The sequence below is a fragment of the Lissotriton vulgaris genome, chromosome 7 (assembly GCF_964263255.1).
Source record: "Lissotriton vulgaris chromosome 7, aLisVul1.2, whole genome shotgun sequence".
Lineage (NCBI taxonomy): Eukaryota > Metazoa > Chordata > Amphibia > Caudata > Salamandridae > Lissotriton > Lissotriton vulgaris.
In genome coordinates this window covers 1,299,986,107-1,300,005,307 of record NC_141695.1, presented here as the reverse complement: position 1 = coordinate 1,300,005,307, position 19,201 = coordinate 1,299,986,107, and the positions used below count along the sequence as shown (strand labels likewise).

The window sequence follows — 19,201 nt, the reverse complement described above, 5'->3', positions numbered from 1 at the left end:
CAGTTAGCTTAGCCCTATTGCTTTTTTCAGGCTCAAGACTCCAGCCCTGTAAGTAGCCACACCAAAGCATTTTGCCTGGTATCTCCCTAATATATGATGTGCAGATCTCCTTCCTAGTTTGACAGAAAATTGGAAGTGTGTGTTGATACTCCGCACAAACTCACTATTTCTGACCAATAGCTGCTGGTGCCAAGACCCAGAGTTGTTAAAAACAAGACCGAGGTAGCTACAATTATTCTGGTGTTAAATGGGTTTAGAGTGCAGAGAATCTTTTGATTTAACTGCACGGATAGGACTCCATGACATAACAAAAGAGTTGTTAATATTTACTTTGAAGTACAGCCCTTCCATAAAGGTTGAGGATTGGTCTAAAAGATGCTGCAAAGCTAGGGGTGTGTGCACCATAAAGACAGTGTCATCTGCATACAGCAGATCTGGAATGGGTCACTTCATGCATAAATTAAACAATACTATCAAGTCTATTGGTGCTTTTGGACACCTTGAAACTTAACTAAAATGGGTACTTTTTAAGTATCTTCAAAAGTAGATAAGATGGATGAATTATTGCTATTGGAAGAAAACATGTTCCGAAACTTAAACCTTACAACGCAGAAAGACCCCCACTCTACATTTGAGCTTACATTGTTGAGTGATCAGCAGCATCTTTTTTTAATGTCTCAGGATCAGAAGAGGAGAGCATAAAGAAAACATGTTGGGCAGTTATTCCAAGGCCACATTGTTGATGTATTTAAGCCCCATAACACTTAGGTAAAGCAAGCACAAACTTTTACTCAGTGATCTCCTAGCTTAAAAATGACGGTCCTTATTCCTAAAACCAGCGATTAGATGGATCATGGCATTGTAGGCTAAATGCAAATGTGAAATCCTAGAGATGAGGAGGCCTGTTTAATGGCCGTAACAGTGGTTAAGTCCAGAAGTAACAGCTGTGGCCGCCAACACGCCTTATGAGCAGTAGAAGGTTACGAGGAAAATTAGTATAAACTTACTCAGTGAGGAAAAGCAACTAGCAACACACCTTTTTCAGAGTGTAATATCATAGACACAAAAAGGTGCTTGTTAAGATGGCAAATAATGAAGTGAGATAAACATTAAACCACAGCAGTGACAGAGGTGAGCTATGTGGGACTCCATATAGACAAAAGCTTCTTGAGATAGATATAGATTGAGGCATACTTCCTGATATACTACCTCATTGTTTGAGTTAATAGATGTATACCCGGATGGGACACATCATAAGGCATCAAGTAGTTACGGATGTTTTTATCTGTTGTTCATTTTGTCTCTGGTTCCCAGGTTCCCATCAGGAACACTGTTTCATCATGCAGCTGTAACCTTAATATAGGTATAGTGGTTACCGCTCCGCCCTGTTTGGTTTAGAGGGTCCAATTTTTATTATCACATGCACTTTTTTCTATTATAGCTCTGGTCCTGACGAAGTGCCAACAACCCTTATGGCGACGCAGGCGAGAAACATGTTGACCTATGACCTTTAGACACCCGGGCATAGTGAGCCTCTGGGGCATTATTTTATTCAGCAGTTTATCTGCAAAGGGTTTACACAATACAGATACCCGCTGCATATTTACCCTTTATTAATTATTTTTACTACACTTGCACGCACTTTTAGTACCTTCACTGGACCCACACCCCACACACCCACATGCACCATCCGGCAGTCCTGAAAAGATCTCCGACAAAGAGACCCTTCAGGGGACCCATAGGGGATTGCAGCGCCGGCCCTACGAAGAGCAACGCCCGATGATGAAGCATGACACCTTTCGGGGTGTGTGAGGGCAACACAGGACAACACATGGTTGTCCCACTTTATTAGTGGGTCACATGTACCTGGGACACTCTTCTTTTTATTTCACCTTTCTATCTTGTGTGCACGGGTGACTATTTGCACCCCAAGGCGTGGGTAACTGTTTGCACCCCGTTTGTAGGAACAGTATCCCCCCTTTTTTGATAGTATGTAAGACATTAGGAGCATGGACACTGGACCTTGATTAGCTCCTTGGCCCCCCCTTCTCTCCCTTTTTTGTAATATACTTCCTGATATCTCTGAAAGAAAAAGCATGAATCATTTAATGATGTTTTCTTTAGCATGTGACACTGACAACAGCCTACTAATTGGCTTAGGTGAGGTCTTGGAGGACTTCAAGAGTTTCAGATGCAAAGCATGGTGACATAGGAGAGCATACCTCACTGGGACAGTCACTGCATCCCTTAGTTTTTATTTTGTTGCTTGGTAGATGTGGGTGAACGTTGTGTGCATGGATATGGATGTGTGGTTGTAAAGAAACGTACATTGCTATATAGAAACTTGCATACATAAGTGGTGTGTTTCGCTCAGTTTGTGCCCAGCGTTGGCTAGGGAGTTATCCCTTTGGGTAAAGCATATGATAATATAGGAGGCAAAGTAACATCATTGCATAGTGCCAGTGCTGCTCTCTCTGTGCCTAGCAGAAAGATTGGCACATGTTTTTGTGGTGAAGTTACATCAATGCATAGTGCCAGTGCTGCTCTGTCCGTGCTCAGCCGGAAGATTGGCACACGTTTCTGTGGTAAAGTTACATCATTGCATGGCTCATATCTGGTCTGTGGTCCTTGTTCCCTTCTTCGAACATTAGGAAAGATAGGCATGGGTATCTGGTGCTGGTTGGTTGGAGCTCCATGATATTGAAAAAAGGGTGTGCATGATTCTTATCTTTATTCTTTTTTTTACTATTTTCTCTTGCTTCACTTGTATTTTTTTATTCTTGTCTAGCTCTTTCTTCCCTTCTGCATCTGATCATTTCTCAAAATTTTTGTTTTCTGTATTTAATCAGCTCTAGGACTTGTCTGCTTTCGCCTAGGGACTTTTTTTCTGTTCAGCTGCGTCTATTCATCTGTCTTGATAAAAAACGACCAGTAGATGTCAGTAAAATACCAGAACACCTCCTTCGACACCGCTACCTTCCCGGAGAGCTGGAAGCACGCCGAACTCAGCGCCCTACTCAAGAAGCCATCAGCCGACCCCACCGACCTCAAGAACTACCGCCCCATCTCGCTGCTCCCGTTTCCTGCAAAAGTCATCGGGAAGACCGTCAACAAGCAGCTGGCTGCCTTCCTCGAGACAAACGGATCCCTCGACCTCTCACAGTCTGGCTTTCGGGCCAACCACAGCACCGAGACCGCCCTGATCGCAGCCACCGATGACATCTGAGCTCTGCTTGACAACGGAGAAACAGCGGCCCTCATCCTCCTAGACCTCTCCGCGGCCTTCGACACTGTCTGCCACCGTACACTAGTGCAGCGACTCAGCATCGTCGGAATCCAGGAGAAGGCACTGGAGTGGATCATCTCCTTCCTCGCCGGAAGGACACAGAGAGTCCGCCTCCCCCCATTCAGATCTGAAGCCACCGAAGTCATCTGCGGCGTTCCTCAAGGCTCCTCGCACAGTCCAACCCTCTTCAACGTCTATATGAGCCCCCTCTCAGACAACGCATGCCAGCACAACCTCAACATCATCCCCTACGCCGACGACACCCAGCTGATTCTCTCCCTCACCAACGACCCCGCCACTGCCAGAGCCAACCTTCACGAAGGGATAAAAGAGGTAGCCGAATGGATGAAGAACAGCTGCCTAAAACTGAACTCGGACAAGACGGAAGTCCTCATCCTGGGATCCTCACCCTCTGCCTGGGACAACTCCTGGTGGCCCCCCGCCCTGGGCAGCGCACCCAAACCAACAGACCACGCACGCAACCTGGGCTTCATCCTGGACTCCTCCCTCTCCATGAACAGACAAGTCAACGCCGTCTCCTCGTCGTGCTTCAACATCCTGCGCATGCTACGTAAGATCCTCCGGTGGATCCCCACCGAGACCAGTAAGACGGTCACCCAGGCCCTCGTCACCAGCCGTCTGGACTACGGCAACTCCCTCTATGCCAGAACCACCGCCAAACTCCAGAAGAGACTCCAGCGGATCCAGAACGCCTCAGCACGACTCATCCTGGACATCCCCCGTCGCAGCCACATCTCCGGACAACTGAGATACCTGCACTGGCTCTCGGTCAACAAGAGAATCACCTTCCGACTCCTCACCCACGCACACAAAGCCCTACACACCCAAGGCCCAGGATACCTCAACAGCCGCCTCAACTTCTACGCTCCCAATCGCCAGCTTCGATCGACCGGCCACGCCCTCGCCGCAGTCCCCCGCATCCGAAGAGCCACCACAGGGGGACGGTCCTTCTCCTACCTCGCCGCCAAGACATGGAACTCCCTCCCGACCCACCTCCGCCTGACCCAGGACCACCTCGCCTTCAGGAAGCAACTCAAGACCTGGCTGTTCGAGCAGTAGCGGACCCCCCTCCCCTAGCGCCTTGAGACCCTCTGGGTGAGTAGTGTGCTATATAAATGCTTTGATTGATTGATTGATTGATTGATTGAACTGCTTTCTGCTGAGGGATTTCCTTTCTTTTCTGGCAACTGCCTCTATTTAACTTTCTTGATAGAAAACGAACAGCAGAGGTCAGTAAAATATCAGAATCATTTTAGCATTCTCTAGATTCAAGTCCATAGACATTGCTTTCCCTGAACACCTGTAGACAATAATATTTTTTCAAATCTTGTATTTTCAGTGATATGACCACCGAAGGCCCTGATTTTATATTAAAAACAAAGCTTAGGACTATACCATTTCCAGCTGAAATGCAATATTTCTCTCCATGTGCTCCCATACCTGGTGTGTCATTCAGTTTGGTGCTTACTTTCCCTCCATGTTACAGAACAGTAGATGTTTCAGCACCCAGGATACTGTGCTGCATAGCTAAATACATATAAGGTCCCAAAGGCGAGACCGTTTGCATTGCAAATGCTTTTTATCTTCTATCATTGTGTGCTTTTCAGATGTTTTTAAGTGTCAAAAAGCTGTGCTTTGGAAATTAAAGAAATATTTTTTTTTAACTTTCCGAAAAGTGTGTAGTTGGACCAAATATTTGATAAGCAGCTACCTGTAGGCGAAATTCCAATTAAATAATTGCAGGATATTTTTGACGTTGTACGATGCTTTTGACCCCGTGCCCACCCCTCCTTCTTCCAGTATCCCCCGACATTGCATCAGGATCATATAACCTATTTATCTTTTTACACCTTATCACTGTCTTTTCCGAATTTTCTGTCCACCCACTCAAAAGTGTGCTGAGTGGGAGAGAGTTGTGATCTAGTTTTGATGTACTTGGCAGGCGACCCACGACACCTAAGAGATGTGCCAGAGTTTCAGTTTAACGAAGTTGTGTAATCCTGGTCGCATGCCTCTGTTTCCTGAACTGAAAAATTGGCAGTGTGCACAGAACAAAGGCCGAGGTGGGTGGGATCTGTGTTAATCGAACATAAACAGTTCTCTTTCTTTTTTATAAATAGACAACCATCCGGGAAGTTGCTAGGCTTATGCTGAAAGTGAAACGGAAGGGGTCTCCTGGTGTGTAAAGCCAAGAGAGAGGCAGGTAGGGAAAAAATAACCAAGCCTGCTCAACAGGATGCCTGCTGCTTGAAAAATGTAACTGTGGCCATGTGTTTAACCTACAAATGTGGAGGCTGTCTGGAAGCCAATATATTCGCTGTAATTGATGGAGTTTCTTGAAGCTTTACGAGGACACAGATTTATTGTTTTTGAGATATAATGTAAGTTTGTTACCAGCTTAGTTCTTGAGTGCGGTTTTTAATGGGCACTTGTAACAAAATGTTTGCAGTAGTTACAGGTTGGTTTCATAATACTCAATATTTTAAAAAGACTTTTTATCCTAAACATAAACCTTTTTGCTCGTGTTGTGGCCGCCTACCTAAGGCTGTGTTTAGTAGTGCATTTCCTAATGATAAGTTTACCTTGTGTTTCTTATTTCATTTACTATGTGTAAGTCGTTTTAAATGACAGTGAAAGACCAACAAAACATTCTTTTTCTTTTTAGCCACACCTTTGAACCCTCACCTCAACAATCACAGTATGTTGCCCTCACAGGACTCAGAAACTCCTTTATCTCACTGAAGATTGATGAATCACTTTCCTCACTCCAGAGAGCCTTCAGTAATCAGATGGGTTTTGCACGATACGTAACCTTCAAGCTGACATATTCTGCAATTTGTTTTTCTTTTTTAACCAGTATTCACATTTTAATTATAATGCGTTTGATGGAACAAATCAAGCATGTTATTGCAGACAAGTACATTGTGAGCATGTACACTTGGGTGCATTTCAGTACATATTTTCTTTTTCTATGAACACGGTTGTGAATCCCCAGAGCCATAACACAAATCAGCCAATTCAAACCATTGAGAGTGTAAAAAAAAATCTGAGTTAAAGCAAATAATGAAGGGTCTATAACCTATATAAAGAGTATCAGATTTACATTATGGTTGTCAGATCTGTAATAGGAAAAAATGTACTCCGGTAACCCATAAATTGGTGGTGAAAGTGTGGCAGAGAAAAGAGAGTAGAGTCACTAGGGCGGGAGTTTGAAACACAGAATGACAGTCAATGTATGTATTAAAAATATGCTGCAAAAAATTGGCCACAAAAAGGGTGCGTTTTTAAGTTTTGCCTGGCGTCCGCTGCGCAGCAGCGTTCGCGCAGGCAAAATCTAATGTTAGAAAGGTACTGGCTTTGGTCCCGCCTTCTCTTCCATTGGCTAGCTCCATAAATGGAGGCTAGCCATTGGAAGAGCGATCTGTCCGTCATTGCCGGAGCAGATTCGTGGGCGTTCCGGACATTTTTACTCATCCCGCCCCTTTGCGATCGGCATTTTGGCAGTGGGCGGGTTGTTTTTGGTTTTTTTTAGGTTGTTTTCTTCATTCCAGACCGACTGCCGCCGGAAGAAGTCCTGGTGAGTGCTCCCCTCCCGCTGTCCGTGCCTTTCCTGCCCCCCTCCCGCTGTCCGTGCCTTTCCCGCCCCCCTCCCACTGTCCGTGCCTTTCCCGCCCCCCCTCCCGCTGTCCGTGCCTTTCCCGTCCGACCTCACGCTGTCCGTGCCTTTCCCACCCCCCCTCAAAGGCGTCTTTTTCCCCCTCTCGCTGGCCACAGACTTGGGAAAGCACTGCGAGCAGCCCTGCAGCTGCACGGCTCTTTAATTCAACAACAACAGAGTGTCTGTTTTCAGACTCTGCAGTCACACACACTCCCTCTCGATGCTGCTTAGAAAACGGGGTTTTCAGCGTTTGTTGCGCACACTTTTAAACTCCTTGGCAAAGTGTTGAGCAGCAGAATACTCTGACATCGGGCAAGCTAAATTAAGTGCCGTCTTGTTTTCTTTCACTCTGACGCCAGTTGAATTATATATGTGCAAGGATGAGCTGCTTTACACGATGGTTTCTAAGATGGAGTCACTCTGCACAAAGAAGAACTCTTCATTCTGCTTTCACCTTTCCACATTCAGGCTGCAGGTGGCAGCCTTCTCGGAAATTCAGTGATCCATTCCAGCCGGATGTAGAAAGGCAAAATTGCAAAACAGAGAGCGTGCACCGCCATATTAAAACAGCTTCTACTTCATTGTCTAACGAGGTACAGCTGCTATTCCCGTTGTTGGCCAGCAGTGATGTTAAAGGCTATCCGTGTAGGGATGGGCTGTGATGGAGCCGGCGAGAAAGGGAGGTATGCGGTTTAAAGGGGTGTAGGTGTGCGGTCTCATGTCTGCCAGACCAGCGTGCACTGAGTGGCCCTCAGCCCCGCGTCTCGGCACACGTGGATTTTGTAACCAGGTCTTTCCCAGGGCGGCTTCCATTGCCTCCAGTGCTGCCGGCTTTTTATTCTACTTTGGCGGTAGTGCGCCCTGGGCTCTTCTCCCAGCCCGACCAGTGGCCCAGGCCCCCAGACCTTATTTCCAAAGCAAGCCTGAATGGGAAGACCCGGTGGCTGGGCACAGCCTGCTGCAGAACTGAACGTGGGTGAGCCGGGGACAAAGGGGCCAGCGGCATCCAGTAAGTAAGTAGTTCTTTATTGTTGGTTAATTAAAACCATTACAATATATACAATTCCACAATGTTTAAAATGAACATTTAAGTAAATAAAAAGAGAAAAGGTATGTATTCTAAGTGTCCAAAAGACTGACGTGAGTTTCAGTGAAATTATTCAAGACACAAATTTTCTTTGGAAACAGGGTTCTTAAGTCAAGATGAAGGTCGGACCTGTGACAATAGGTCTTGTTTTTTCACGAAACTGTCCAGGAATTTAACTGATCTACAAATCAGTTGAGGATCCGCAGTGCATAAGATTTGGATTATCGCAGTCCGGCAGGTACGAACTCCTTGCTCGTTGAGCTTGTCCTTTAACCAATACCGCCGACCTTGATACATAGCCGGACAGATGCAAACTATATGAATAATGTCTTGTTTACCTGCGCCACAAAGGTCACATTCCGTTGATTCTTGTGGTTTCCATTTTGGTTCATCAAATCTTGTCGGGAGGTTACCCAGCCTTAATTGAAGAAATTTACATTTGATAAAGAACGAGAAGGCCATGTCTAAATAAGCTGCTGGTATGGGCTTTATGTATGATTTGATGGTCATCCAGGCGTGGGTCCGGGCGCTGAAGGTTATTTTATCGTTGAGAAGCGAGTGTTTCTTGGCGATCCTCACGACCGCTTGTTTGAACGAAGAAACTGGCAGTTTTGTTCCCCACATTGGTCCCAGCTCGGTTGTATCCAGTGAGAGTTTTAGGTACTTTGCGTGCTCGGAGCTCGGGTTTGTGTGGATTGCTTCCCACAATGCCCCATTCATTTTGTTCTCCTTGTTCCTCCAAACGTTGCACCAGAATTTGATAGCCTCATATTTTTTCAGTAGTACTTGTGATTGTAATCCAAATTCAAGTCTTACTTGCGCTGGTGAAGAGCTGTTCGGTAGGGAAAAGACCCGTTTATAGACTTTAGTTTGTATTTTGTCTATGAGAGTAGCACTTTTCCCATGATGTAATACACTCCCATATGCTATTGTGGGTAACAGCTTTGATTTCATTGCGGTTAGCAAGGGGGAGACAAGAGGACCTTTTAGCTCTGCTGCCAAACTAGTGAAAGCGTGCAGTAAGGTGGACCCTTTTTTTTCCATGTCCTTAAAATGCACTTGGAAATTGAGACGGTTGTCTAAATGTACCCCCAGGTACTTGTAGCTGTTTACCACTTCCAGTTGATCATTGTTTATTCGGAAGCTTGGTGAAGTTTTGCGTCGTCGCGTTATGAGCATTACCTTTGTTTTCCTGATGTTTATGGTTAACAGGTTCTTTTGTGTGTAGACGGACATGTCATGCAGTAGGCGTTGGAGGCCAATTTTTGTTTGGCTCAGCAATACCACGTCGTCCGCGTATGATAAGTGCGTTACACGGAGGCTACTTAACCGGGGAGGATGTGCGTTGACCTTGTCCAGGCTTTCTGTCAGATCACCCATAAATAGATTAAATAGATGTGGGGCCAAAACACATCCTTGCTTTAGACCATCGGCAGTGTTGATCTTCCGGGTTAGGCAGTGCCCGTTGTCAATTTTTACCTGCATCCAGGTGTCAGTGTACAGGTTAATGATGGGCAAGAGAATTGAGTCCGGTAGGCCCAGTTTTTTTAGTTTTGCCCAAAGCAATTGCCTGTTGACGCGGTCAAATGCCGCCTTGAAGTCCACAAAACAGGTGTAGAGCTCCTGGCGGTTCTGTAGGCTTTTCTCTGCGATCAGGCATAGGGGCATAGCATTCGTCATTGTTCCCATGCCACGGCGGAACCCAGACTGATTCAGTGGTATTTTGTTGTTCTTATCTGACCATTGGGCCAGGTCTGCTAGTATCATTGACGCGTAGTATTTTGCTTCAGCGTCGATGAGGGCGATCAGACGGTAGTTATTTGGATCTTTACGGTCTCCACCTTTATAGATTGGAGTTATGATCGCCCCCCTCCAGCTCTCAGGGATACCACCTGTGTTGTTTACTGTTCGGAAGAGCAAATCGAATTTACTGGCCCAGTACTGTGGGTCCTCCTTGTAAATGGCTTGCGGAACGCCGTTTGGACCAGGGGCGCTTTCTTGCCTACTTTTCTTGATTATTTTTAATATGCTTTGCTCTTCGTCTTGCCTGGTGTGTGGTGCCAAGTTTTCCACAGTTTTTAGGCGGTCCCCTTGATGGACTTGGACAATGTGTTCTCCCACTGATTTAACTGTTACTTTGCTAAGCAAAGTTGCCGGTGTCATCCAATTATTTATTGAAAATGTATCCATTATATGTTGGGTCCATTCCGGTTCGGTTATACAGGTCATACTTATTGGTTGAGCTGTCTGGTTTACGGAGTTAACTTGTAACCAGAACGCCCTCGAGTCTGCTCTCTTTATATTATGCAGTAATTTAGACCAGAATTCATTTACAAGATTTTGCTTTTCAGTCCATATTAATTTCTTATATTGTTTCCTGGCCTTACGTACTGCTTCCCAAACGCTGGAATTTTGGGTTTGACCATGTACTAGGTATGGGCGGAAAATCCGTTTCGCTCGCGGATTTTGCGGATTTTCGGGAAATTCGCAATCCGCGAGATTCGCGAATCTCCCGCAAAATCCGCATATCCGCGAGCAGCGGATTTTGCTCGCACTGCTCGCACTGTTCGCGTGAGTTCGCGGCTTCCCAGTACAACTTCGCGCCCCGCGAATAAGTGCTAAATTGCAGAAATACGATCTTAGCAAAACTGAAACTACTTGCCAGGTTCAAAAGTTCAGGCTCATCATTAGTAGCCATTTCCTGTAGTGCTTCCTGAGGGCCCCTCCAGAGTTCAGTTGCCAGTTGCAACTATTATGTAACCCTGCTCTGAACCTCAGAATAGTTACACATATGCCACAAAGGTCCTGAATTACAGCTAAGGGAGACAAGCAGGAGCCAGGCTGGAAGTTAAAATCCATTAATCAGCCCCTAATTCATTATTGTCAGTTGGGGCAGGGCAGGTGTTGTAACTAATTTTGCAACAATGAAAGCACTTAGCAAGTGCAAAAGATCACTAATCAGGGCGCACTAAGGAAGCAGGTGCCAGCTAAAAAAATATTCTGTGACACATTAATCAGCCCCAAATTAATTCAGGTCACTTGAGGCAGGGAAGGTGTGCTTTGCTTTGCCGAAAATAATGTACACTGGACAACCAGAGGGTGTGGTGATGAAACAGAGGGTGGCATGGGTGGGCCAGAGGGTGGCATGAGTAGTCAGAGAGTGGCAGTGGTGACAGAGAGTGGCAGTGATGAAGAAGAGTGTCCCAAACAGGCTGGACACGTAGAAACAACAAGTTCGCAAAACTTGCGACCCGACAGGTAAGTTCGCAAATTGCAAAATTGTAAAAACCCTCGCGAACTGGCAGAAACACGGGCGAACACAAAAAAAAAAAAAATCCGCAAATTCGCGGGAATTCGCGGATTTTGCGGATTGCGAGTTTGCAAATCCGCAAAATTCGCGAACGCGAGATCCGCAAAATTCGCCCATGCTTACCATGTACTCGATGCGTTAATTTTTTCAAGTGCCTCCTTAATGATCGTGCTGAGCTATCGAATCTGATGTTAAATTTGAGAGGAGTTTTGGTTTTGTTGTTTGTACTGGTCCTCGGGAGTTGTTTCAAATAGTCACTCCAAATTTCTGGGCTCAGAACGTTCTCTATAAGGAGCGCTTGTAATAAGTTCTTAGCATCATTGGCTATTTGAGGGAGGGATTTGCTCGTCCACTTAAGCCGCTTCAAATTAATAGTAGTGGTGCTGCCTGGTAGCATGGGCGCTGGTGCGTGTTTGGTTATGCTCGTCCTAATCTCAAGATGTTGCATTGAATGGTCACTGTCCAAGGAACAAATTATGTGAAAGTCTTGTACTTGACTTAACAGGGGTAATGTGACTAACGTGTAGTCCAGAATGGAGCTTGTGTTGCGACCTGGGTAGGTCATGGAGGGGGGGTTGTCTTGGTTAGATCTTCCATTTAGTACCCTAAGGCCAAGATTTTCTAGATCCCACATGAATTGTTTGCCCTCCTTGTCCCTCTTCCTGACTTGAGGAATCACCTGCGGCACAACATTCCAAAATTCATTAGCTGTGTTGATGTTAGTTTCATCTTCTGATTCTTGAAGCAGATTAGAGTTAAAATCACCAGTGAGAATTATCTCCCAGTTAGGGTGTTCCAAACGCAGGTTTGAGACCACTGTTATTATACGTTGGAAGAGTGCTTTGTTGGGAGTTTTTTTTGGATTAACATAAGTGTTTATTAAAATTAAAGTTCTGTTTATGGCCCTTATCGTGCTTTCCAGTTTTAGAATTTGCATGTCCGCCGTTGTTGCAGCCAGTTGTGATGCTTTGATGTTTAAGGCTGTTAAAATATAGATGGAGAGGCCCCCACTAACTCGCCCGAAGCGTTGGGAGCGGGTCGCACTTACATGGTAGCATAGCCGGCCTGGTATGTCAATTGGCTCGATTAGCCACGTTTCTTGTAGGGCTATTATTGCGTATGGAGCCCAGGTGGCAGCTTTGCCGTTTTTGGTTACAATGTCTTTTGCGCCTGCAATATTCCAAGAGAGTACCTTTATGACTTGTCTTTCAGTGTTAGTTGACTTGCAGGAGATTCAATTGGGGGATGTCGATTGCGGCCATAGGTGCTCAAACTCGGTTACTTCGGGTCCCCTAGCACCATGAAGGACTGAGCGCGTTGGTCGGTTCGTCTGTACTTGATTTACGATCTCGTGGCTCCTTTTTAGGAGCGGGGGCGGATACGCTGCCTTGGCCACTTCCTTCAGAACGATTCCCCATTTCTTAAATTTAGCCATCTCTGACAGAATGTGGGTCACTATACTTGCGTCCCTCCATGTTGTAACCGTGCATTCTTTTTTTGCCTCGTCATTCATTGTTGTAAACTCAACCGAGAGAAGATCTGCTGAGGTGAGGTGACCAAGGCTTGGGATTGCTGATGTTAAACGAAGTATGTTCCCTCGGTTTAGGTAATCTTGTGAGCCTTGTAGTTCATATTCGGGGATAAAGAGAAGTTTCCCTATGTTAGTGGTTTCCTCCTTTATCATTTGCAAATTGTCACAAGTTTTAACGGTTTGACGTTGTTTCGTTTGCATGCGACTTCCAGTGTCTATTATGTTAACGGTGTGATGGTTTTTGAGTAAACTAAGTGCACCATTCTGGAGTCGTATTTGTGGTATAGTTAATGTTTTTGCTTCTTGTTCCACACTTGTTGTTTGCCTCATTGCTGCTAAGCACTCATTTGCGTCAACCGGATTCTCAGGGTGGTCTCTTCCCCTTACTTTGTTTGTTGTTTCAGCATTAGCTGCCTTTATGTCAGTGGGGAAGGTAACTTTGATGAGTTCCAAATTTTTCCTATTAACGTTTGTTACCAGTTGCCTGTCAGTTTCTATGTCCGCACTGGTGGTGGTGGTTAAAATTGTGGATGCCATGCCGTTATTGATTGATTTTTTGGTAACCTGACTGTAAAGCCTGTAATTACCAGATTTGCCATTGTTTTGCTCTTTCTCTAATATTAGGTGCCGCTTATTTGTACTCTGCAGACTAGGACTTTGTGTTGAGGCAAGATCAGGTTTATCTAGTTTGAATTGACAAGTCATTAATGGCATACTTGATTGATCTTCAAGGCTGACTCCTTGTTCAAAGGAGGAACTTGATCCAATAGAATTACATTGGTCAGTAATTGGAAGGTTCCCTGTATCCAAGACTTTTGGGGAGGTGACTACTGCTGCATGTAGGGGTCTGCTGGACAGATTTTTCTGTGCTTGTTTGCTAAGAGTTTCTGTCCTGCAGTCAGGTTCATTCTTCTGATCGTTATATTTTTTGTCTTTCATTATCGTCAATTGTGGTGAATCATTTTTGGTGACACTCCAGTTTATTATTTTTGATTTGGCTTGATCAAAAATGGGAAAGTTTGCTATGCTCTGTTTATTTTCAGGTTCGCATCTAGGTTGTTGATTTCTGTTTTTTCTGACCCTTTTTTTCTGGCGTTTGGTGAGTCTTGTCCCATTGTCAATATTGGTAGTTTGAACGATTGTGGGGTTTTTAGTGGTGGTGGGTTGACCTGTCAAAAGAATGTTGGATTTTACATTTGTGGTACCCATTCCTTCGTCTATTATTATGCCTGAGTTGATTTGATTATCATTTCCTTCTGTCGGCTGTTGTAGAGGAACAGCTTTGTGAGCTGCCTCTACGTTCCTAGACTTGCTTGCGTCGCTTGGTTGGGTCACTTGATGGTCAAAGGAGATCAAATCGCCACTTAGTTGAATATTGTTAGTAGGTTGACTTGCCTGCTTGCATTCCTTCAGGATATCCTTTAGTAGGTGCCGCAAGTCCTGCAGTTTGTCTAGTATTGGATAACAGGTGCAAGGCTGGGTTGGCATACTTGGGCAAACTTGCTCCATGAAGCTGTTAAATGTGCCAGCCATAGTGCCAAGTTTTTTATTTATGCCAGCTATATGTTCAGCTATTGAGCCCATTAAGTGTATTTGTATGTCAAGTTTATCTGATTGCATATTGAGGGTTTTTATGGACGTTTCCAATATGCACCCCAGCGCGCTATGGAGAGTCAAAATGGCGTCTAGATTGCTTTTTACGTCCTGTTCAACTTCTGGTTGGTTGCTGTGGTTTTTATTTTGGCTAGTACAGATATCCAGGTGTGCCTGTTCGCAGAACAATGTTTCTTGTTTCATTGCCTGGATTCGATTTTGTTCAAGTTTTGGGTTGCTTACTTTTGATGCAGTGTCTGATGAGGATAAGCTTGATATTTCTAGTATGGATGCTTTCTTTGGACCATCCTTGTCACAAGGTCTTGCATATGTAAGCATTTCGTTATCTGATGCCGGTTTTGATCTACTGAGGGTCTTTACTATGCTTTTGTTCATTCGACCTGTATTTAATGAAACTTCTGACTGTGAGTCATGAATCGTTATTACTTGGTCCTCCAGTGCCGCAAGGAGTAGTTTGTCGCTTGTACTGGTTTGGTCCATATCACTTCTGGTTGCATTAATGGAAGAACAGCTCCTGTGCCTTGCAATGTTTTCGTTGTTATTCATTATTATGTGTGGTTTACTTACCAGATTTTGGTCTTTTGTTTTTGCTGCACTAGATTTTAGTTCTTTGTTTGGGCGTGGAACCGGTCTTGGAGTTGAATGGTTATTAGGATGAGCCTTGTCCAGGGAGTCACTCCAATTGATTTTGTGAGGGCTATTCCTCTCGCATGGACTATCCCTTGTGCTTACTGAACACTTACTTTCAATCATGGGTAAGTTTGTTCCACTGTTGTTAGGTATTACTTTGCTTGTGTGTCCTTCCAGAGAGGTGTCGAGGGGTCTTTTTGATGCTGGTATTGTTGTTAATGAATTCTCATCGTCAAGTCCTTTTGGCGGGTTGGATGTAGTGTTATTCCTGTGGACGTGGGCTTGACATTGCATCATGTGTATATTTGTGTCATGGGTTAGATCCACGCAATTGTGCTTCAATTCAACTCCGTTCGGCGTTGTGCTTGAGGCTGGTTTAGGAACCGTCATGTTTGTATTCTCTGACTTTGCTTTACAAGTGTTTGGCGTCATAGGTTTTTGTAGACCATTTGGGGTTGCCGACATAGAGTAAATCACCGACATTGGGTCCTTCATGAATGCAAACTTCCCGGAATGTTTCAGTGTTCCAAAAATTGGGTAGGTAGGGGATGTTAGACTGGGAAGTGGGCCAGCTTGTTGAAGGTGAGTGGGCGATTTGGTCTTGACTTTCTTCCTGGTGGTTCTAAGTGGAGTTGTTCTCAGCTTCCCAGATCTCATCTTTTTGTTTCCCAGGTGGTTTACTTTGTTAGATTTTTAATTAGTTGGTGTTTTCTGAGATTTCCTGGTACTGGCTTGGGTGCTTACAGCCTCGCACCTTGTTTAACACTGAGGACCTTGAGAGGGCACGCAGCTATCTACAGCGGCATCCTTATTTCCTGGTCCTGCCGACACCTCCCGGCAGTGTTTGCCCAAGTCCCGGCCACCCAGCTGACTCAAGGTCTCAACGGAGACACGAGGACAAGCCTGGGCGAGCGCACTGCACCCTCGAAACGTAAGGGAAGGTGCGATGCAAGGGCACGGCGGTGCTTTAACCGGAAACCGTTCCACCTATGTATGAAGCGAGTCAGAAACTGAAGCAAGTTTGTTTTAGTTCCTTCTCTTCTCGAATATTCTCGCTGAGACCGCGATATATTAGTCCATCTGAGAATGTACTGGGGCCAAAGTCGTAGCTCTAAGGGGGTGGTGTTACACCCCTGCTAAAACATTTACTATGTAGTAAATAACTTGAGTACAAATGTTTTCTGTCGGATATCGTGCGGTCTGTTGGATTTCACCTGGAACTTTTGCAGGCTCAAAGTGGCACAAACACACTCTTGTATGTCTGAGTACATAGTGTGCCCCTAACAATACGCACTCCTCTCTTTCCACTGTCCCTTAAGGCCCCCTCTTACTTCTCGTGTGATGTAACAAGTTGGCCACCGTGATTATTGGGAAAGCTGAAGCTCACCCCCTAATCATACAGACGCCCCTGCTACCAGCCCTGCATTTTGCATTTACCGTGTGTGTGCATTTGCATTGCTCATGCCTATTCTGTGGCAAAAACATTAGCCCGCCTGCGCACGATGTACTTTTCTTTCGAGCAGAGGTTGCAGGGCTCAGAGTGCGATTTTCTACCTGTGCTGGATCTGTTTCTGAGAGGGGAGCGGAGACTGAAGCTGAACATTTGGTAAATGCTTTGCACAGATGCATGCTCCGGTCCTTGGCTCGGAACTAGGCTGTCGCGTTTTATGAAGGGATGTTTCCAGTACCAAGCCAAAAGGGGGTGCTGCAAGAGCAGTGCTGGCTGGTGCTACAGCTCAAATCACCTTAGGGTACTTTTTAGATCTGTGGTTCTTCAGGTTTTGCCAACTATGTCTGAGATACATCTACAGTTCTCTTGATGCATTGGTACTGACTCTGGACACCCAACCAACCCAACTCCACTGTGTCATCAGGCAGACAGTCCCTCCGTTTGGACAAATCTGGGCAGGTGTGAAGCTCCTGTTTCTCTCATACTGAAAGTGAAAATGCTGGTTCAAAGTTTGTTTCGGCTTCCACAAATTCACGAGTCGGATGGCTCATCGGCTTTGCCACGTAGGCTTTGAATATTGTCTTGTGTTTTACGGTTTCTGGGCGTATCATTATAAGCTCTATTTGTTCAGCGACTTTGGAAATTACATTTTTTTTAGGTACTTTTAGAGGCACTGGCACAAATTCTAGCAGTAGCTGGTGAGGGAGTGCGAGGGAGTGCAGAGTGACTAAGGAGTGCCGAGTGACTAGGGAGTGCTAGGGAGTGCAGAGTGCTAGGGAGTGCAGAGTGCTAGGGAGTGCAGAGTGACTAGGGAGTGCTATGGAGTGATAGGGACTGCAGAGTGACTGCAGAGATTAAGCTAATGGCAATGTAAATGACAATGCCATTTATTTATCTGTTTTCAAAACTAACACGTAAATACAAATTTTGTCATTTACAATGCCAATAGCTCTAACTTTTCCAAAGGCGAAACCATTGCATTGTAAATGCTTGTTAAATATCTAACAGGGTTAAGACACTTGCTTCTGAGATCATTGTGTGCCCAGCAATTTGACGGGTTTATAATAGTGGTAAGAAAACTAATAGTTAACATAGTTCTAGTTGAGTTCGGTGTTTTGTCCAGTCACAGTTTTCACTCAAAAAGTAACATAGAACTTTGCTGTAAAGCACATTGTGTAACAAGAAGATCACATATTCGTTTTTTTTATTTATATAGACAACTGGGCTACTGTGTTTGACACTCAGATCATGTTGTTACTACCAGTTCATAAGTAGCAAGCCTTCTAATACAGCACAGTGAAATATTTACAGACGCCAAGGAGCTGCACGCAAACTGTAAGTCATGGGTTTAGAGCCTTATTATTTTTTCTCAAACTGTTGTCTTTATTAATATTGAAAAGAAGTGTTTTTTTGGGAAGTAATAAAGTTTTACTAGTATCTTATTAGTACAGACAACCACAAGCCATTTTAAAGTTTTATATCTTGACTTTGTGTTTCGACCATTCACTCTTAACATTTAATCTCTACAAGTGTGGATGATATGTGATTCCTACACCTTATAAATTATAACCCTCGTTGTCGTATGTAACATTTCATGTACGTTGAATTACACATGTATAATTTATTGTGCCTCTGTGTGTGATAAAAAGCGCAGTGACACCATAAACTGGGATAAGCAGCACTATAAAAAAAAATTAAAAAGTAGGTGCCATTTACATCAATATTTGTATAATTATTCATACAGAAAGACAATCCTTGCAATCTTCGAGTGCAAGCACATCTCTTGCATAGGGAGTTGAACAAAGTTAAAAATCTACATTCAAATCAGTTTCTCTCGAGTCCTTGTGAAGTGACAACACACAGTAAGCCTTTGTTTTCTTCCTTTGCTTTGTCTAGGTGTTAGTGTACAGTTATCCCCCATCCAGTATTAAACTCAAACAAAACGAGGGATTGATATCCCTTTAAATAAGATCTTTGTTCTGGACCCAGCTGAAAGTGTAAATAAGAGCGTTGCTGCTCCAACGGAATGGCACTTACCCAGAGAGAGAGCCGCTGTGAGAAGCAGGAGCGCCATCCTCCTCCCAGGAACGGCAGCAGGCGCGAGCAGGCTGCGGAGCAGGGCACGTCTCTGGCTGCAGAACGCTGACTGCGCTCTAGGAGGCGGGAAATGTCTTAATACAGCAGCCGTCGGATAGCTGCAGGTGCCACTTCTGCTTTCTGCCATTACGGACTCAACCGAAGCCAGGCGGAAGTGGCGGCAGCCCACTCAGCTGCACCACATCTTCCTCGTGCTGAGCGGTGCTCTGTAATAACGGTTTCCTCATGGAAAGTCGTGTCTTTAAGGTCGTGCTTATAGGAATTCCCTGAACTGATTAGGAAAAAAATTGTGTACCCATCGTTCACCGCCCCTTTACCTCGCCTTTGTTTGTATCCCGCCATACTTTCGCTCTTTTGCTTTTCTCACCTCTCTACCTTTCCTCTCTTTTCATAAACCCGAGAACTGCCGTTTTCTCATGATCACACTCTGAGCCATCCCTTCCCACTGTTTCTTCCTCTTCGCTCCTCGTAACCCGCTCACGCGTTTCTTTTTGCAACTTCTTAATTGCCTTATTTC

The 19,201-nt window shown here is 44.9% G+C and overlaps 1 protein-coding gene across 1 annotated transcript in view; it reads right to left on the bottom strand.

Moving 5' to 3' along the window:
• LOC147703538 (integrin alpha-M-like) overlaps window positions 1-18,844 on the bottom strand; it is a 509,428-nt gene extending 490,584 nt beyond the window's left edge. Inside the window, exon 1 of the mRNA XM_086931904.1 lies at window positions 18,625-18,844. Coding sequence (XP_086788030.1) covers window positions 18,625-18,811 — 187 coding nt within the window. The 5' untranslated portion in view covers window positions 18,812-18,844. The remainder of the gene's footprint in view (window positions 1-18,624) is intronic.
• Between the last annotated feature and the right edge of the window lie 357 nt (window positions 18,845-19,201).